General features: G+C 37.5%; 2 protein-coding genes and 1 long non-coding RNA gene across 11 annotated transcripts in view; 1 reads left to right on the forward strand and 2 right to left on the reverse strand.

The window, feature by feature from the left end:
* Tomosyn (tomosyn) overlaps positions 1–16,839 on the reverse strand; it is a 214,073-nt gene that overhangs the window by 59,886 nt on the left and 137,348 nt on the right. The gene's annotated exons all lie outside the window — the stretch shown is intronic.
* Positions 36–3,849, forward strand: LOC128671831 (sex-specific storage-protein 1). The gene is made up of 5 exons (XM_053748625.1): positions 36–166; positions 960–1,093; positions 1,497–2,330; positions 2,461–2,621; positions 2,763–3,849. The coding sequence occupies exons 1-5, from the start codon at positions 70–72 to the stop codon at positions 3,787–3,789; spliced, it is 2,253 nt and encodes a 750-aa protein (XP_053604600.1). The 5' UTR covers positions 36–69; the 3' UTR covers positions 3,790–3,849.
* Positions 10,693–16,839, reverse strand: part of LOC128671834 (uncharacterized) — a 118,234-nt gene continuing 112,087 nt past the window's right edge. The window contains exon 6 of the long non-coding RNA XR_008404881.2: positions 10,693–12,166. This is a non-coding gene — a long non-coding RNA (uncharacterized LOC128671834). The remainder of the gene's footprint in view (positions 12,167–16,839) is intronic.

A 16,839-nucleotide genomic window follows, 5' to 3' on the forward strand; every position in this document is an offset into this window, starting at 1 on the left:
AAATGTATCGATAAGCATTCTGGTTTGTATATAAGGTGGGTCCGGATAAAGAGGGGTACAGTGAGCACCATGAGGGCGATCGTTGCAGCACTGGTGTTGGCCGTGGCGGCTGCCTCGGTGGTCAAGGATGACTACAAAGACTTCATTATCACCAAAGAGCCTATGAGTAAGTACAAGCTCTTGTTTTATGCCATTTGCTGCACCTCCTCCACCATATCCTTCGTAAACGTACCCAGATTTGTAACCATCCGTCCGCCTGTTCCGTCTAGATTGATAGACATTGTTTATACCAAAAAGTTACAGTATTTAGAAATTCTCATTCGATCATTAACCTAACTAATTGACCAGAAGTTGATGTGTGGATTAATAAAAGAAAAACTGTGTATAATTTATAAGTTTTGCTATGCAAAGATTTTTGTTGGTAAGTAGAAATTGGTCATTTTATTCAGTTACTCAATTTTATGATTAGCCCTCTTTGCCCTCATGTCCTTATTCATATATGTATATTTATTTAGTTATTTATATATTTGTATTGCTAAATGATTTATTTGTCTAGTAGAGCTTTTGTATCGTTGAGTTTACACTATTTATACATTACATATGTTATCTATACTTCCATACTATACTTACTAATATTATAAAGAGAAATATTGTATTTTTATTTGTGATAAATAAATTCAAAAACTACTGGACTGATTTTGATGAAATTTGGTACAAAGACAGAAGAAACTTTCAGGTGTATCGCAGGCTACTTTTTTAAATTATTGCTTTACCCGAGCGAAGCAGGAGTGGGCCGCTAGTATAGAATATATATCTGATGGGTACATATTTATGTCAATACTTCTAATGAAAAATATTAGCAATATTATTTACGTTCATAACTTTTACCAGACCGCAAAGAAAATTTATCTTAAATTTTGTTGATCTTAAGCGTTAACAATAAACCACTTCTGTGACAGTAAACCTGGACGTGAAGACCAAGGAGGTATGCATCCTGAAGCTGCTGAACCACATCCTGCAGCCGACCATGTACGATGACATCCGCGATATCGCCCGCGAGTTCGTGCTCGAGGATAACATGGACAAATTCCTGGTGAGAACCCTTTTTCACCAAGTGCGTTGGAAATCAATCTCCACCAAAAGCACCCATATGATATGTTGTGTAATTATTTCCTATCTTAGGCTCCAGTCTGCCCCCTTCTTTGTAAAATCACGAATACTAAATTTTCATTTTATTTTCAATCAATCGCAGAGCTAGACCAAGTATCATAATATCCAGGTGTCGATTGATGCCCATAGCTCGATCGTGATATGCATATTTCTTATGGACATTTAAAAACCTAACTATATAGTTTGAAACTATAGAGTATAAGAGTATTGCAGAAGAGTATGTAGATAATGACCTACTTTTCTCCAATTGTCAAGGCCGTAGCTGCTTGTACCTATCAGCTTCACCGATATCTAGGTTAAATGACACTTTCTTCTTCATTTCACAGAAAGCTGAGGTAATCAAGGACTTCATCAGCTTGTACAAGCTGGGTATGCTTCCCCGCGGCGAGATCTTCGTCAACACCGACGAGAAACAGCTGAAGGAAGCCATCGCTGTCTTCCGCATCTTGTACTTCGCCAAGGACTTTGACACCTTCATCAAGACCGCCTGCTGGCTCCGCGAGAGGATCAACAGTGGCATGTTTGTCTACTGCTTGAACGTAGCAGTAGTCCACAGAGTCGACTGCAATGGCATTGTCCTTCCTGCCCCTTACGAAGTTTACCCCTTCCTGTTCGTCGACAGCCACATCATCAAGAAGGTTCACATGCTGAAGATGACCAAGGGATGGCTCGACCCTATCCTTAAGGACTACTACGGCATCGTAATCAAGGACAATAATCTCGTTATCGTCGACTGGCGTAAAGGAGTGCGTCACACTCTAACCAAAGACGACCGTCTCACATACTTCACTGAAGACATTGATCTTAGTACCTACTTGTACAACATGCACTTGATGTACCCTACCTGGATGATTGATGATATTTATAACGTGAACAAGGAGCGACGTGGTGAGGTCATGGCGTACATGAACTTCCAACTGCTGGCTAGGTACAGACTGGAGCGTCTGGGCTGGATGATGTGCGACGTCAAGCCTCTGTTGTTCGACAAATGCATCAAGAAGGGAGTCTGGCCCAAGATCATGCTCCACACCGGCGACGAGATGCCTGTCCGTATGAACAACGTTGACATCATGACTGATGAAAATGCGAAAATTAAGCTGATGATCGATGACATCGATATGATGATCCGTCATGCTATTATGACTGGACACATTACCCTGGTTAGTCCGTATATTCATAAAAAAAAAAAAGAAATAATATTGAAATTTTATCGATGTAGTACACAATCAAGGTGATAACATTTTCAAAAGCACATTGAATAAACATTATAACATGGTTGTTTTGTTTCAGCGCGACGGCACCGTCCTCACTCTGAGGAAGGCCGAGGACTTCGAGACCCTCGCCAGGTTGGTGTTGGGCAGCACTGGCCTGAAAAACGACGATGCTAAGATTGCGAACCTGGTCACCTTGTTCAGAAAGATGCTCGGCTACGGATTGTACAATATAAACAAGTAAGTTTCTTGTAATACAACTATTCTTTGGGAAAGGTCACTGAAATTATATTCTAAAGACAATAATTTTATTTGATGTTTTGCAAACTGAAAATTATCGTTTTCGATTGTGATAATAATATATTTTTGTTTTTGCTACAGATACACGTACGTGCCCACCGCTCTAGATATGTACAGGACTTGCCTGCGTGACCCGGTCTACTGGAAGCTCATGAAGCGCATTACTGACTACTTCGTCACGTACAAGAGGCTTCTGCCCAAATATACTCGCGAAGAGCTGTCCTTCCCAGGAATCAAGGTTGAGCACATTGAAACCGACAAACTGGTTACTTTCATGGACGAATTCGACCTCGACATCACCAACTCAGTCTACTTGGACCAGAGCGAGATGCAGAAACGCCGTTCCGACATGGTCTATGTCGCCAGGATGCGTCGCCTCAACCACCACCCCTTCAAGGTCTCAATTGACGTTGTCTCCGACAAAGCTACTGACGCCGTTGTACGCGTCTTCCTTGGACCGAAATACGACTGCATGGGCCGTCTCTTGGACATCAACGACAAGCGTCTCGACATGGTTGAAATCGACAGCTTTGTTCACAAACTGGACACTGGAAAGAACACGATCGTGCGCAACTCCGTGGAGATGCACGGCATCATCGAACAGAGGCCTTGGACTAGAACTATGTGGCACCGCGCTTCTGACATGTCTGGCACCGGCGTGACTAACATCGACAGCTGGTGGTACAAGAGCCGCATTGGCTTCCCTCACAGACTTCTGCTGCCGCTCGGCCGTGCCGGCGGCTTCGACCTCCAACTATTCGTTATCGTCACCCCTGTCCGGATGGGTCTGGTTCTTCCCACAGTCGATTTGGACACGATGAAGATGCGCAAGATATGCCCATGGACCACTTGTGTGGACACCATGCCTCTCGGCTTCCCCTTCGACAGGCCGATCGATGAGAGGGTGTTCTACAACACCAACGTGAAGTTCCTTGACGTTAAGATCTTCAGGAAGGATTTAGTCAACACCAACGTTGCTAAGGACATCGACTTGTCCGAGATGATCATGAGACGTGACGACCTGACCTTCTTGGACAAGGACATGCTGATGAGGCGCTCGTACAGGGACGTTATGTTAATGAGTGTCGACAATATGTCACATTTGTGAACATAAATCTTAATATATATAATTATTATGTTAAAAGTTAATTAAACGCATTTAGAAATACTACACTCTTTTATTTGAAGTAATCCAATATTAGGTACTTATAATACAAACAAAATGTACGATACGATACAAAAAGATACACAGTAACCTATAGCTACCTATATATTGATTAAATAAATAATAGGGCCACATTTATATCGCTGCCCTGGCCGCGTGACTACGCGCACTGAAATGGAAGGAGCAATATTGTCATATCTGATTCTGTGTTTTGTTTATTAATTCGTGATAAGCTGTTGTAATATTAAAGTAAGTGATTCGTGAAAATTAAAATAATTTACTTTTATTCTCAGTAACATTTCTCATAAGACGAGATAAGATGTTTTTTTCTTGTTAAATAACAAGAAAAAGACTGCAAAAAAATTATATTTTGGCTGAATTGACAAAAATATTATTCAAAATAACCTCTTTTCTTTCTCTATAACGAAAATTACCATTTTATAGAAAAATTAGGTCGATTCAAACCTCTTGTTTTTAATCAAAACAAAAAAAAAAAACGTTGCCTTATCTCAGTTCAAATTTCAAAAGATATCTACCAAGTTGATTAACTTTATTATTAATTCATTTAATTACATTTTCATCTCAACCATTCGACCATCAAACCATTCATACAAATCGCTGATGCCGCAGCCAGCGAGCCGAGCACAAACAATGGTGCCCCACTTACATCGCGGCCCCGGGCGCAGCCGCGCGCACTGAGGCGGAAGGAGCAACAGTTGACTGTCACATATATCCGGACGATATTTGAATTGTACAATGATTCGAGTAAATATTCAACAAAAAATCTCATATTCCGCTAATATCAGAAATTAGCTCTGGTAAAACTTTAATAAATTATACACTAATAGATTTACTTCCACGGGAATCACACTATCAATTGGTGAAAGCCGAACAAAAATCCGTCTGGTAATTTTAGATATACAGATAGACAGACAGATGCGACAAGGGGACTTCTTTTTATAATATGTGCGGATGATGAAATTCAGATGTGAATTGGGGATTGTTAGTCACTCACATAAGATTTACTGGACGGATTTTGATGAACTTATTACACGGGTAAAATATTTTTTAAGTAAAACTTATTAAATACTTAAGGCTTAATAGTCCAATTGAGATTCTGAATGAACTATGAGAGGAACAGCCCTTAACCTTGATAGATGAAGATATTCCTTTGGAAGTAAAGTATGAGAGCACAAAGCCACCCCTTGGGTCCCTCCCGACGCGCGCAATAACTAGATATGAGCAAAGTTATGAGAACAGAGCTCTCAAACTTACACACATTGTTACCTGCTCTCATATTCCGCTTTGAGGAGACATATTTCATAGTTCCGTAATGTAGCAAGCACATGTAACGGAACTTCAAATTCTTCTCAATTGAAACACAATTTGTTTGCCATGTTTATAACATACTAGCTTTTACCACCGGCTTCGCCCGCGTCAAATTTGGTAATATCGCACCTTTTAATGAACGCGACGGCGCTTTTTCTACAAATATGTATCATTTTTTAAATTTACTACAAAGAGTTGTTTACAAATTTTCAGCTTTTTATCTTGAAAATTGTATTAAGTCCTATACAACCTCTCACCCCTCTTTTGAAGGGGTTGAGGGTTAATTTTAAGAAAAATGTGAAACACGTATTCATTAATTTGTTGTAAACAACTAAAATCCAAATTTTCAAGTCACTAACTTTTAAATATAAAGATTTTAACCCCCTTCAGGGTAGAATTTCCAAAAATCCTCTCTTAGTGCTCACCTACACTCCCCAGGGAACCTACATGCCAAATTTCAGCTTCCTATGCCCAGTAGTTTCGGCTGTACGTTGTCTGTTAGTCAGTAAGTCACACAGTAACAGAGTTATATATATATATAGATTTTTCTACAACTGTATGAAATCGTATTGCACTGTAAACAACTTTTAGATATATCTAACCAAAAATACATGAAATTTCGATTTAATGTTGAAATAATAAAAAAAGTATTCAAATTAAAAAAAGGAGATGGGGATGCCAGAGTAGTATTTGGTTTTGTATCTCAAGGGTTCATTCATTCAAATCATACATGTTATTGCTAACGATGGTGTCAGTTTTTTATTCAAGTCGCCTAAGGGTAAAAAATCCCTATGCATACGTCCTGTCTAAATATATCATCATCATTGACAGCCTTTTTTTTCCCACTGCTAGGAATAGGCCTCCCTGAATGTCTGAATATATCTGGAGTCATAACTTGGTCCATCTCTCAGTGGAGATTCTTGAATTGTTCACAGAATGTTTCAGATATTTAATAGTACGTTGCGTTCATTTTTAAATTAATAAAGCAACATCAAGAATTCAGATTGGTTCATATCCAATCAAGGCATAACTTCCACATGGCTATCGCATACATTAAAATTTTCAAATATATCCACCATTCAACATACGTACAGCCTACGACAAAATTGGAGTGTACATTATTTTTATTTCACGCACTCAATTATAATTTCACATTTCGTGCTACAGGACGAAACTACAGGACAGAAAATTCCACGAAACAAAAGTTCTTATGAATCCTAACATACAATCTTAACAGTTAATATTGTAATTAATAATAGCTTGCTGCATTTGTACATACAATAAAGCATTATCTTTCAAATTGTATGCATCTTGTGCTCTCGCGGGGTCGAACACCCGCGCTAATAGGTATTAAAAGTCTTGGGAAAAATTGACAGGTATTGAATACCGGTAATGTTACCTCGCCTCGCATCAATCACGTCTCGCCTTGCGGCATCTGCAGCCGCGCCTCGCCTTTGTGCCACAATGTGCTTCGCTGGCAACTAATGCGTCTTTATAAAGTGTTTATTTAGATGTTACTCACATTTACATAACCGCCATAGTTGCTACCAAAAACTCCACGCCATTTAACATTTAGTGCATATTTTGATGTTATGATTTGACAGAAGGTGAAAACTGAAGTGGGCTAAGGATGCCTATCCCAGACGTTGGCTCGCAAATCATCCTTGACTACATCGAGCCAACACTTCTTGAGTTTTCACCTTCAACACCGTGTGAAGTTGAAGAGAAAATGTAAGAAAGTGCCCTGGGCTGCAATATGTGCATGCATCATGGAAAATTTACCTTTAAATTTGGATTTGACACAAACAGATTATGACCTGGAATAGCGCGCATGCAGGTCACCAAATGGCAAGCAAACACCGCAGCCGATGGACGCAGGCACCGTACAACAGTTGGATACACGTTGCCGGGCCGGATATATAACTATAATAGTATTCATATTGCCGGGCATTTTTAATATGGACCAGACATGTGGTAAGACATTGAAGAGAGGTTGCGTAATTTCTCTAAAGAGAAAGAGAAGATAAACTGTCCATGTTTAATAACTTTTTCATCCTCAAATGTCGTTTTTATCTTTGGATCGATCTGAACATTTTATGAGCTTGCTCCAAGTTTATAAAAGATTATGTTCTACGTTCACGTCGACGTTACCTATTCCACTTAAAATGTTTTTTATGAGTTAAAGTAAATTTCATGAACTTTGGTCTTTTCAAAAAGTATAAACGTTATTATAACATATTTAATGTTGCAGAACACATGACCGTGTCGCTCTGGCCAAGATCCACTTTGGGGTTCCTGAGCCAGAGTAAAATAATAAGTTTTCTTATATAGTTTTCTTATTAGAAGATAATATTTTTACAAGCAAGCATTGTATTTTTAATCGGTATTAAAAACAAATAATTTTCCCCAAAACAAATTCCAAATGAATGATTTCCAATGCTGGCCCAGTTCCGACGCAAAAGCAAACAAAAATAAAACAAGAGTCAGAAATGAGAAGAGGATTGAAAGATGAACGGCTGAACGATTGAATGAACAGGAGCCCGACGCCAACCAGAGCGACTGAATGAACTAACGAACGGGACAAAAAGGGCCCTGATTTGTTTTGTTTAATTTGTGTGCTTGTTTTTCTTTGTTTGCAGTTAATGATAGCCAGTTGATATATATTTTTTAAGAATGGAGCTTTATTGAATTGATACTGGCAGCTACTCTAATTTTTAAACACTATTAGAAATAAATACATAAATATGACCTTCCAAAAACAAATTATTATTTCTATTTGCATATGCATGATAAAACGAGAACATAATGTAGATTGCACAATTTTAAATAACAAGCTCAAAAGAAAATGTAAATAACTTTTAGTTATTCAATTCAGTTTTCAATTACGAGCCATCAGTTTAGCAAGCGTGTTGTAGTATGTCCACACGTTCACAACTTTCGGGATTTCCCAAAAATTTATTTATCATTTTGTGCTCATATATTCGTTCGTTACATCAATAAGTTGGTGTCTGTTCGTATAATTTCTGAAAATAAATTTACATATTTCATGAAGACAGAATATAAGCACGTGACGCATGACGCCTAGGAAGGTTTCAAAATAATACAATAATTTTCTGCTTCAATGATACCGTGAAGATTATTCGTTTAGAAAAAGTTTAAACATACGTCATGAGGCTTAATTAATTCGCAGTTGACGTCGGGTACAAATCAATGCGTGAGGCTTAAACTATCGATCGTATACGTTATTCACTCAGCATTTCCTCTCAGCAGTGGTCGTGTTCCAAAAGCTAGGAGTTTGCAATTTTGAGAAATTTTATTTAACTTAGAAGAAGACATAAAAAAATTTAAAACTCTTCCTCAAAACCCAAAACATTTCGGGTCACCCTACAAACAGTCGACTCCATTGAATCCAAGCTAAAATTAATTTCCGACAGAAATGTTTAGTGAATAAAACTCATCGGAGGTTATTCCGCCCAGGTGAATGAGTAGTTGCGGGTCAAAGGGTTGTAGTGGTAATTTGTCAAGGGGGATTACACTGGCGGGCAGATTAGCCCGGCGCACCTGCCCCATTATTTTGCCATGCAGTGTATCACAGGTATTAGGGTTTTATCTCGGGAGATATTATATCTTTAGACGTAAAAAACAAAAGTTGCGTTGGATAAATTGTAGACGTTTAGTTTTAGGTATTTGATATTTTGTATTAAAGCAACATCTTTTTATTAAACTTTATTATTTCACGTAAAAACGTAGGTACTTGTAAACAAATGGCAAATTTAATTCTAAAAGCATTTTCATGCTAAAAACATCTACTAGTCACTAGCCTAACTAATATATAAAATCGAAAGTAAGTTTGTTTGTTACATTTTCACGCTCGACCAATCGTCTTGAAATTTCGCGTACATAGTTAGGAGTATTGAGAAGGACAAAGATCACATTATGTCCCGGAAATAAGAACTGTTTCCGTGGGAAGGAAATTGACGCGGCCGCTAAAACCACGGACAAAAGCTACAATTTATTTATAATAGATATCCTTTACACATATCATTTCAGGGCATCCATATGCAGCTCCGCCGTTCTATGGCTGTGGAAGAAAGCGGCCACACGGTCGGTATACATCTAGTTACTTTGACATCTAGCTCCGTACCCCGGGCCGAGGCAAACTTTGAACAAAGAGAACGCCCGTTAAACCTGTCAGTTAAACTAACGCTAGTTAAAGGATGAGGCAATCCCTCGTGACGTCACCGTTGTAACTTTGCACCTTGAGATGCGATTAATTTATTATTAACGTATACCTCACGAACCGGTGCCAATGCGCCGGTCAGCCAATTTGTTTATCTGTTGTGTCTCGATTCTGCGCGATCGACGGGTTAAGGATCGGTAATGATATCCGCAATGGTAAGCGAACAAATTTATTTAATATTACGTTTAGTTCAAATTCTTTTATTTATAAAAATATATTGTCCAAGTGTGGTATCTAACAGAAAATAAACATTTTTAAAGTGTCGTCAAATTATGGTTTTTTAATGTTATTCAGACATTAGTCCTTGACAGCTAGATGATAAGGGCCAAGAAGACGAAGGTAACTTTGATGTAAAATTTTCAACAAAGTTATATATATTCGTATTATATTTAATAATAATTTTTAATACTCATCAATAGTTATGACAGGACGGCATGGACAAGACAACATTTACACCACAGATCGTTCAAAACGAAACCATAGCGAGTTTTATCTTCGTAAAGCGCCATCTAGTGGCTAAAAGTAGAACTGTTTATGGCTGCAGTTTCATAATATTGTTAATGCAATATGAATAAAATTAATAAACGTGACACGGTCAACGGTTTATTGGGCAAATAGGAATAAAAAGCAAACATTTATTCGACCAGTTGTGTTCCGGTCATGTGATATTTAGAGTCAGTTAAGATTTTTACAGTCCCGACTCCATAACACAAATCTTGACTTAATCTGTGTGATTTCTCAAATATAATATTTTTAGCGATTAATGTCTTATAATCATCAATCAATAAATGATACGAATCCAATTAGTGAAATTGAAAACATGATAAGTCTAGTAACATACTGAATCTCGTAAACTTGTAGAAAAGTTGAATAAAATTGGAGTAATTCACAACATACACGTAAAAACATACACGTGATGTTTGCACATAAAATTAGAGCAGTATCATAAAACGGGAAGATCTCGTGTTTCATTAAACAGCGCTCAAACAAGAAAATGGTGAAAAAATGTACGAAAGTCTCTGCGGAGTGGAGGAGGCTTGTCGTCGAGAGGTCACGCATAAATTCATAACATTTGCGAAGTTGTAATGTCAGTCTGTCACACACTTTTGCTCAGGGTTGTTTATTTACAAATCTTTACATATTTAAATGTGATTTTTGGTTCAAGCTTTAACTGTCGTCGAAGGAGTAGAAAATATCTGCTCAAGGCAAGAGTAAATAGCATTTTTGAGCTTTGCTGTAGCACCGTAGACCTCATATTTGTTTAGATTCAGGTCAAGCGCAAATTATTATATCCATTATATATCAAATTATCCTAACTAATATTATAAATGCGAAAGTACATTTGTTTGTTACTTACCTCTTCACAATCTATCTACTCGATCAATCTTCCATGAAATTTTGCATACATGTAGTTTGAAGTATGGCGGAATAACTGTTTCCGGGACGAAATGAATTTACGCGGGCGAAACCGCGGGCAAAACCTGGTTTATTAATTAAAAATTGTCCAAGAGAGCAAAGCATTTGCTCAACTGTGGACTAATACGAACACTTGATTCTTAGTATTTATCCACACGCACCAACCCTAGGGCTTGTATAAAGTTTTCAGTGGCGGGTTCACGGCCTGCCCTTGAATATCACCTGTGGCTACAGTAAATATATAATGCATTCGACAGTTAAGATACACATTATAATTTATTTTACTAGCACTATACAGTTAATACATTCGAGTTATTTCAGGCTATGTCAATTCGTGTGCGCTTTTCTCGTAGTAACTGGATAAAATAACTACGTAATTATTATTATTAAAAATTAAAATTTTACTCCGATCGACTATTTTAACCATAAACCAAAGTTTAGTGTGAAATATGCGACTGTCTTACGCTATATCAGATTAGTTTGTGTTGGTGTCACTAGATGGCGCTGTACGAAAATAGAACGCGACATGGTTTGGTTTTACAATTTTGTTAAGTCGATTGACCAAAGCCTTGCATCTTTGACATAGGGTACTTTTCGTCAATCAATAGATTGACCGGTATTTTTTGTTGGGTTGCCTAAACTTGTTTAGTGTAACCTATAGATACAAATTAATTACACATACAAGATATAAAAAAATGTGTGTGCGACTATACGAAATAATAGGGTTATTTATTGCTTGCTATCATACAAGATAAATTATATGGAGCTCGTTTAATAGTAACAGTTACATTCAGTGGATAATTAGCTTTTGTCTTGCGTAATAGACGCAGAATAGTGTTATTATTTTCGTCAATATCTCGAGTAAGCAACGTATCGCGATAAGTTAAACCATCCGCTATGTATGTATGTATGATTCTAAAAATCGCGTCAAATTCCATGCAGTAGTTTTCTTGTGATGCGCGAGCAAATATAAATGAAAATTCTTTAAAAAAATATTTTACCTTGTATTAGTCCCATAAAGACCTTCAAATTATTTTTCTTTAATATATTCAATATACAGACATAGCTTACTTACAGTTTTATTATATATACAAATAATTAGCATTTCAATTATATTTTAACGAGAACTAAAACATACAACTGATCAATTAAGTGACATTACATTATCGTGTTTCGTTATGAAAATAGATTTATTTTGTTTTTATCCGGGCCAATTTGTCTGTACAAAAACATATGATTCATTAATTTCTACCAAACGACTCTTGCTGTGTACTTAAATAAATAAGAATAAAATAGCAAAACTTATCTGCAAATGACGATCGATGAATTAATTACCTGTAACAAAAATTGAAAAATACTATATTAACCCTTTTCCTTGAAATAATTAACGAGCATAAATTGAAAAAACGTGTTATGTATTCATCGAATCGTGAAGTGTTTCCTGGATCCATTAATTAACCGTCGGCAATGCGTAACGTTTCAAATTAATATTTCAATACATGATAATATTGTAAAGATTTGCATTTTTGTTTGTAATGAAACTCAAAAACTTCTGGACCGATTTTTATGAAATTTGGCACAGTGATAGACAATACGTTCAAGAGTAACATACGGTACTTTTTTTTGGCTTTATCCGAGTAAAGCCGGGTCGGGCCGCTAGTTAATGATAAATACATATATATATATATATATATTGGTATGACTTTCTGAGTTTCCGGCTCTCAAATATGAATATTTTGACAAAATTAAGATACTTCAATTCCTTCGGTACTTACTATCCCTTTGATCGATAGAACTATCAGAATTGTATTGATCCAAAACATTAGTTGATTATATTGACTGAAATACAAGTTTGTTCGCAGAAGCGACCATGACAGACAGACAACATCAACATGTCGACTCGGAAACATCTCGTATACCCGCAGGCGTATCATACTAACACAAACAAACCGATATACTGTATGTACAAGCTGTGAACATTGTTATATGAATATGTTCGGAACAAATTTTGTAACAAGTAATCGGGGCGCGTTTGCTATGTAAATACAAAGATAAAACCTAGCCAAATGGCTAGGTTGGTGTGCTGTTGATTTTATAATCGACGCTTATCAAGTTACCCTGCACACCTTTCTCCCTCTCCCTCCCTCTACACCACAAAACACGGGGTCAGCGTAAAAAATTGTATGTGGTCTTAGCCTGCGGCCCACCTGATGGCAAGTGGTGGTCACCACAGCCTATCAGCGCCTGTCACCCGCGTGTCGCCTACTTTATGACCTTTTGTCACAGTACCCTGTAACCACACTGCCTCTCCTTTGAAGCGGTGTTGGTGTAATGGTTAAGAGGCCCGCCTGTGAATCGAAAGGTCTCAGGTATGCATCCTACTCTTGCCATACGAGTTTGTATACCAATCTGACTCATATATAGTAGTTTTCATAGACCATCACTTGCCTCCGGTGAAGGGAAACATCGTGAGGAAACCTGCGCACTGGTGGACAGTTTAGTTCTCTAGTGTGTATGCGACTACCTGCCACTAGATGGCGGTAAGTAGTCCTAAAGTCATGTCAGATGCCTCTAGGCGACTTGAATAAAGTCTGACATCAGTGTTAACTATAACACTCGATATGATGATGACACCGCCTCTCGCAGCCTCCAAACCGGAACACAACATTACATGCACTGTTATGTCGGTAGAAACATATGAAAGTTAAAAATATACAGTTAACGTTCTAACGAATAAAATAAATTATTATTAGGCACATAAGGACCCATAAAAAAATTATATTAATAAATATTAATTACAATTATAGGTCACAAATAATAAATTTGTAAGTAACATATGTATTATAAATTAATACACAATATGTCAGTCATGTTTTTACATATATTTTATTTTTACATATATTTTTACCCAGCAAGGGTCGTTCAGGTAAGCAGTGCAGTATACAGCCCTAACAATGTTATTATTGCACTGGCGTAAGAGCTGATGGAAAGAAAATTTTATTCTACGTATACTATACTTCACGCCTTGTAGCTTTTGCATCATACTGTTAACCGATGTAGGTCTATTCTAAGCTCGTGCTCGGCTCGTGTATGGTTTAACTCCAGTGTTCCGTGCATTCGAGTTAAATTGTACACGATCCGCGCGTGTAACTCTGACAACCAATTAGTGTTACTGTCGTGCTGGTATATCTTGAGCCGAATGTATGTGATTATAATAATTACCTTACATATCATGAAACAAAGTCGCCTATCGCGTATGTCTGTCTGTTCGCTATAAACTCAAAAACTATTATGTAATCTGTGACTATTGTATATCATGTATTTACTCTTTACGGAGTAGACATAGCCAGGAGTTGCGATCGTTCACGATTAACTGAATGACGTATGGCTTTCCGAAATACAGAATTGGTACATAAATAATAATTAAATAAATATATTACGACAAATCACACAGATTGAGCTAGCCCCAAAGTAAGTTCGAGACTTGAGTTATGGGATACTAACTCAACGATACTATATTTTATAACATATACGTATATAGATAAACATCCGAAACCCGGGCCAATCAGAAATAGATCATTTTCCATCATGACCCGACCGGGGATCGAACCCGGGACCTCTCGTTTCAGTGGCAAGAACTTTACCACTGCCCCACCGAGGTCGTCATAAAAAACATATTTGATATATTTCCTTTCCGTATTTGCAAATAAATATCAATTGATATTTGCGTTCGGATTCAAATACGAAGCACGAATAAAATTTGTCGAAAACTATTCCACCGGCAAAAATTAAGCAAACATGAATTTCGGAGAAGCTTGTAATTAAACAAAATATCCGATAGAGGGCGCACTGAATTAATGTGAAACACAATATTTGCAAATCGATAACGTGCGCCAATACACGTGAAATATTGGGAGATATTCCATATTTATATCTACATATATACATAGGGATTTTTTGCGACATATAATTCTAAATATAAATATATAAATATTAGTATATATGCAAATGCAACAAGCATGTAATTTTGAAAGTATTTTACTATCTTAACGTCGCCGTTTATTTCAAAATTAATCTTTATTTAGAACTTGTAAAACTTAGCTCGTGTGAAGTCAGGCGGGAACTCCCTGATGACAAACTCCAAACCTCATCCGAGCGAGGTCGGGGCTGACATGTGTGGCACAATGCGTTGGTACTACATGAGGCCAAATTATCCGGCCAAAACTGGAAGTGTCAGGTTACATTCTTCTAAGGGTGTTGCTCCTACTGGCACTGGGTTTTTCGACTACATATTTTCGTGTGGAAAATAACTTTTTCTTGTCCATCCAGCCTCGGGAATTTAAGACTTGAATCCACCAAAAATTACACTGCAAGTGTACCGTGTAATTGTGGTAGTGACTAAAATAAGTAGAATATGAATGGTCCCGCCGTTCACACTCTATGCTTTTACGCCTACCTACGCCTTCTGGTGACAAGTAGTCGCAAACTGTGTGTAGGTTTCCTAATCTGTTTTCCTTCACTGGGAGCAACTGGCGGCCTACGAAAACGAATACACGAGTCGGATTGGTATCCAATCACAAATTAATGTGGCACGAGTAAGATTCGAACCAATAGGACCGTTCGATCAATGCTTATGCAGACGCCTTAACTGCTGGTCACCGTGAAGCCTTGGTGGTCACCAAGGCTTCACGTGGTGATGGTCAATGGATTTAAACATGGCTGAAAAGAGACGTGAGACTTATTCAAGTTCTGATCTAACTTTAAGAATGCTTTAATATTTAATGGAGTGCCAAAAGGGGCTTTGATCCGGCGCTCTGTGAATTTTATATAGCTCTCAATCTGGTTCTATCTGGCTTAGGGTATGGACAACGGTTAAGGTAAGAAAACCCGAAACCGTGGGAGTGACTTAGTGAGAGTGTTAGGTATTAGTAAAATAATAAACAAAGACGGTATATGTTATAATGGCGGTATATGTAATATAAATGAAAAACTGTTCAAATGCGATTCGGACTCGCGCACCGAAGATTCCGTCCGAGGTTTATATATGAGGTTTACGTTACTTTTGTCATTATCTGTATTGTAAACATTTTACAATGATTCTAGGTTTTAATTCATTGACTAATTGATTGTGTTGACTCACAAGTTTGATTTCTTCACTAAAAGAGACTGTAAATTTAACTAGTAGATATACATTTCAAATACCACTAAGCGTTCTTGGTAATAAGTCTAGGTTCTTGACAGAGCGACAGACACACAAGGAAATAATCCCAGTATTACCTTAGTATTTACCTTTTGAAGATTAGTATTTACGGAACAGTGACAACATGAAAAATCACGACAAAACCCTAGGTAAACCACCAGAGCTGTCGCGTGCCCCGCTGACCTCCACGCACAAAAAGCTCTGTTCAAACAGCTTTCCCGAACGTGCCGAAAGCTCGGCCCTGGGGGAAATCAGCGCCCTCGAGCTTCGTGGCGGCACTATTTGTACTGACATCAAACATTCAGCCAGCAGTAACATAGGGATTATCAAACCTTGTCCGAACGCCTCATTCTTTAAACAGCGCTAGTCTACAGGGGACATAGATACAAAAAATAAATAAACTGAAATGGTAGATTAGATAAATTCTTTATTCAAATTGGTATTATTTGACATCATACTAATTTGAATAATTCAAATGATCAGTGGTAAGCCCTTCTGGCATGATAGGGACCAACACTGTTCAAATGAGTTTCTTTCGGCATTTCTTCTCAGCAGTGGTCGTTCCGAAATGCCAGTATTTTGTAGCTTGTGAGAAATAACTATTTAATATAAAAATTTACTCGAAAAGTGCCTGAAAGGTCTAATTTCTGAATAAATTATTTGAATTTGAATGACATCAGTTATTGAAGGACGTATAACACTCAATCTTGTATTGCGGATCCGATTAATAAAGGCGGTTTAATAACTACTTTATTAATTTAAAGAAGAAGGATAAGTTTAGGGATATAGTTTTAGAGCGGGTTGCACC

This window comes from Plodia interpunctella, chromosome 8, assembly GCF_027563975.2.
Source record: "Plodia interpunctella isolate USDA-ARS_2022_Savannah chromosome 8, ilPloInte3.2, whole genome shotgun sequence".
In the NCBI taxonomy this organism is placed as follows: Eukaryota; Metazoa; Arthropoda; class Insecta; order Lepidoptera; family Pyralidae; genus Plodia; species Plodia interpunctella.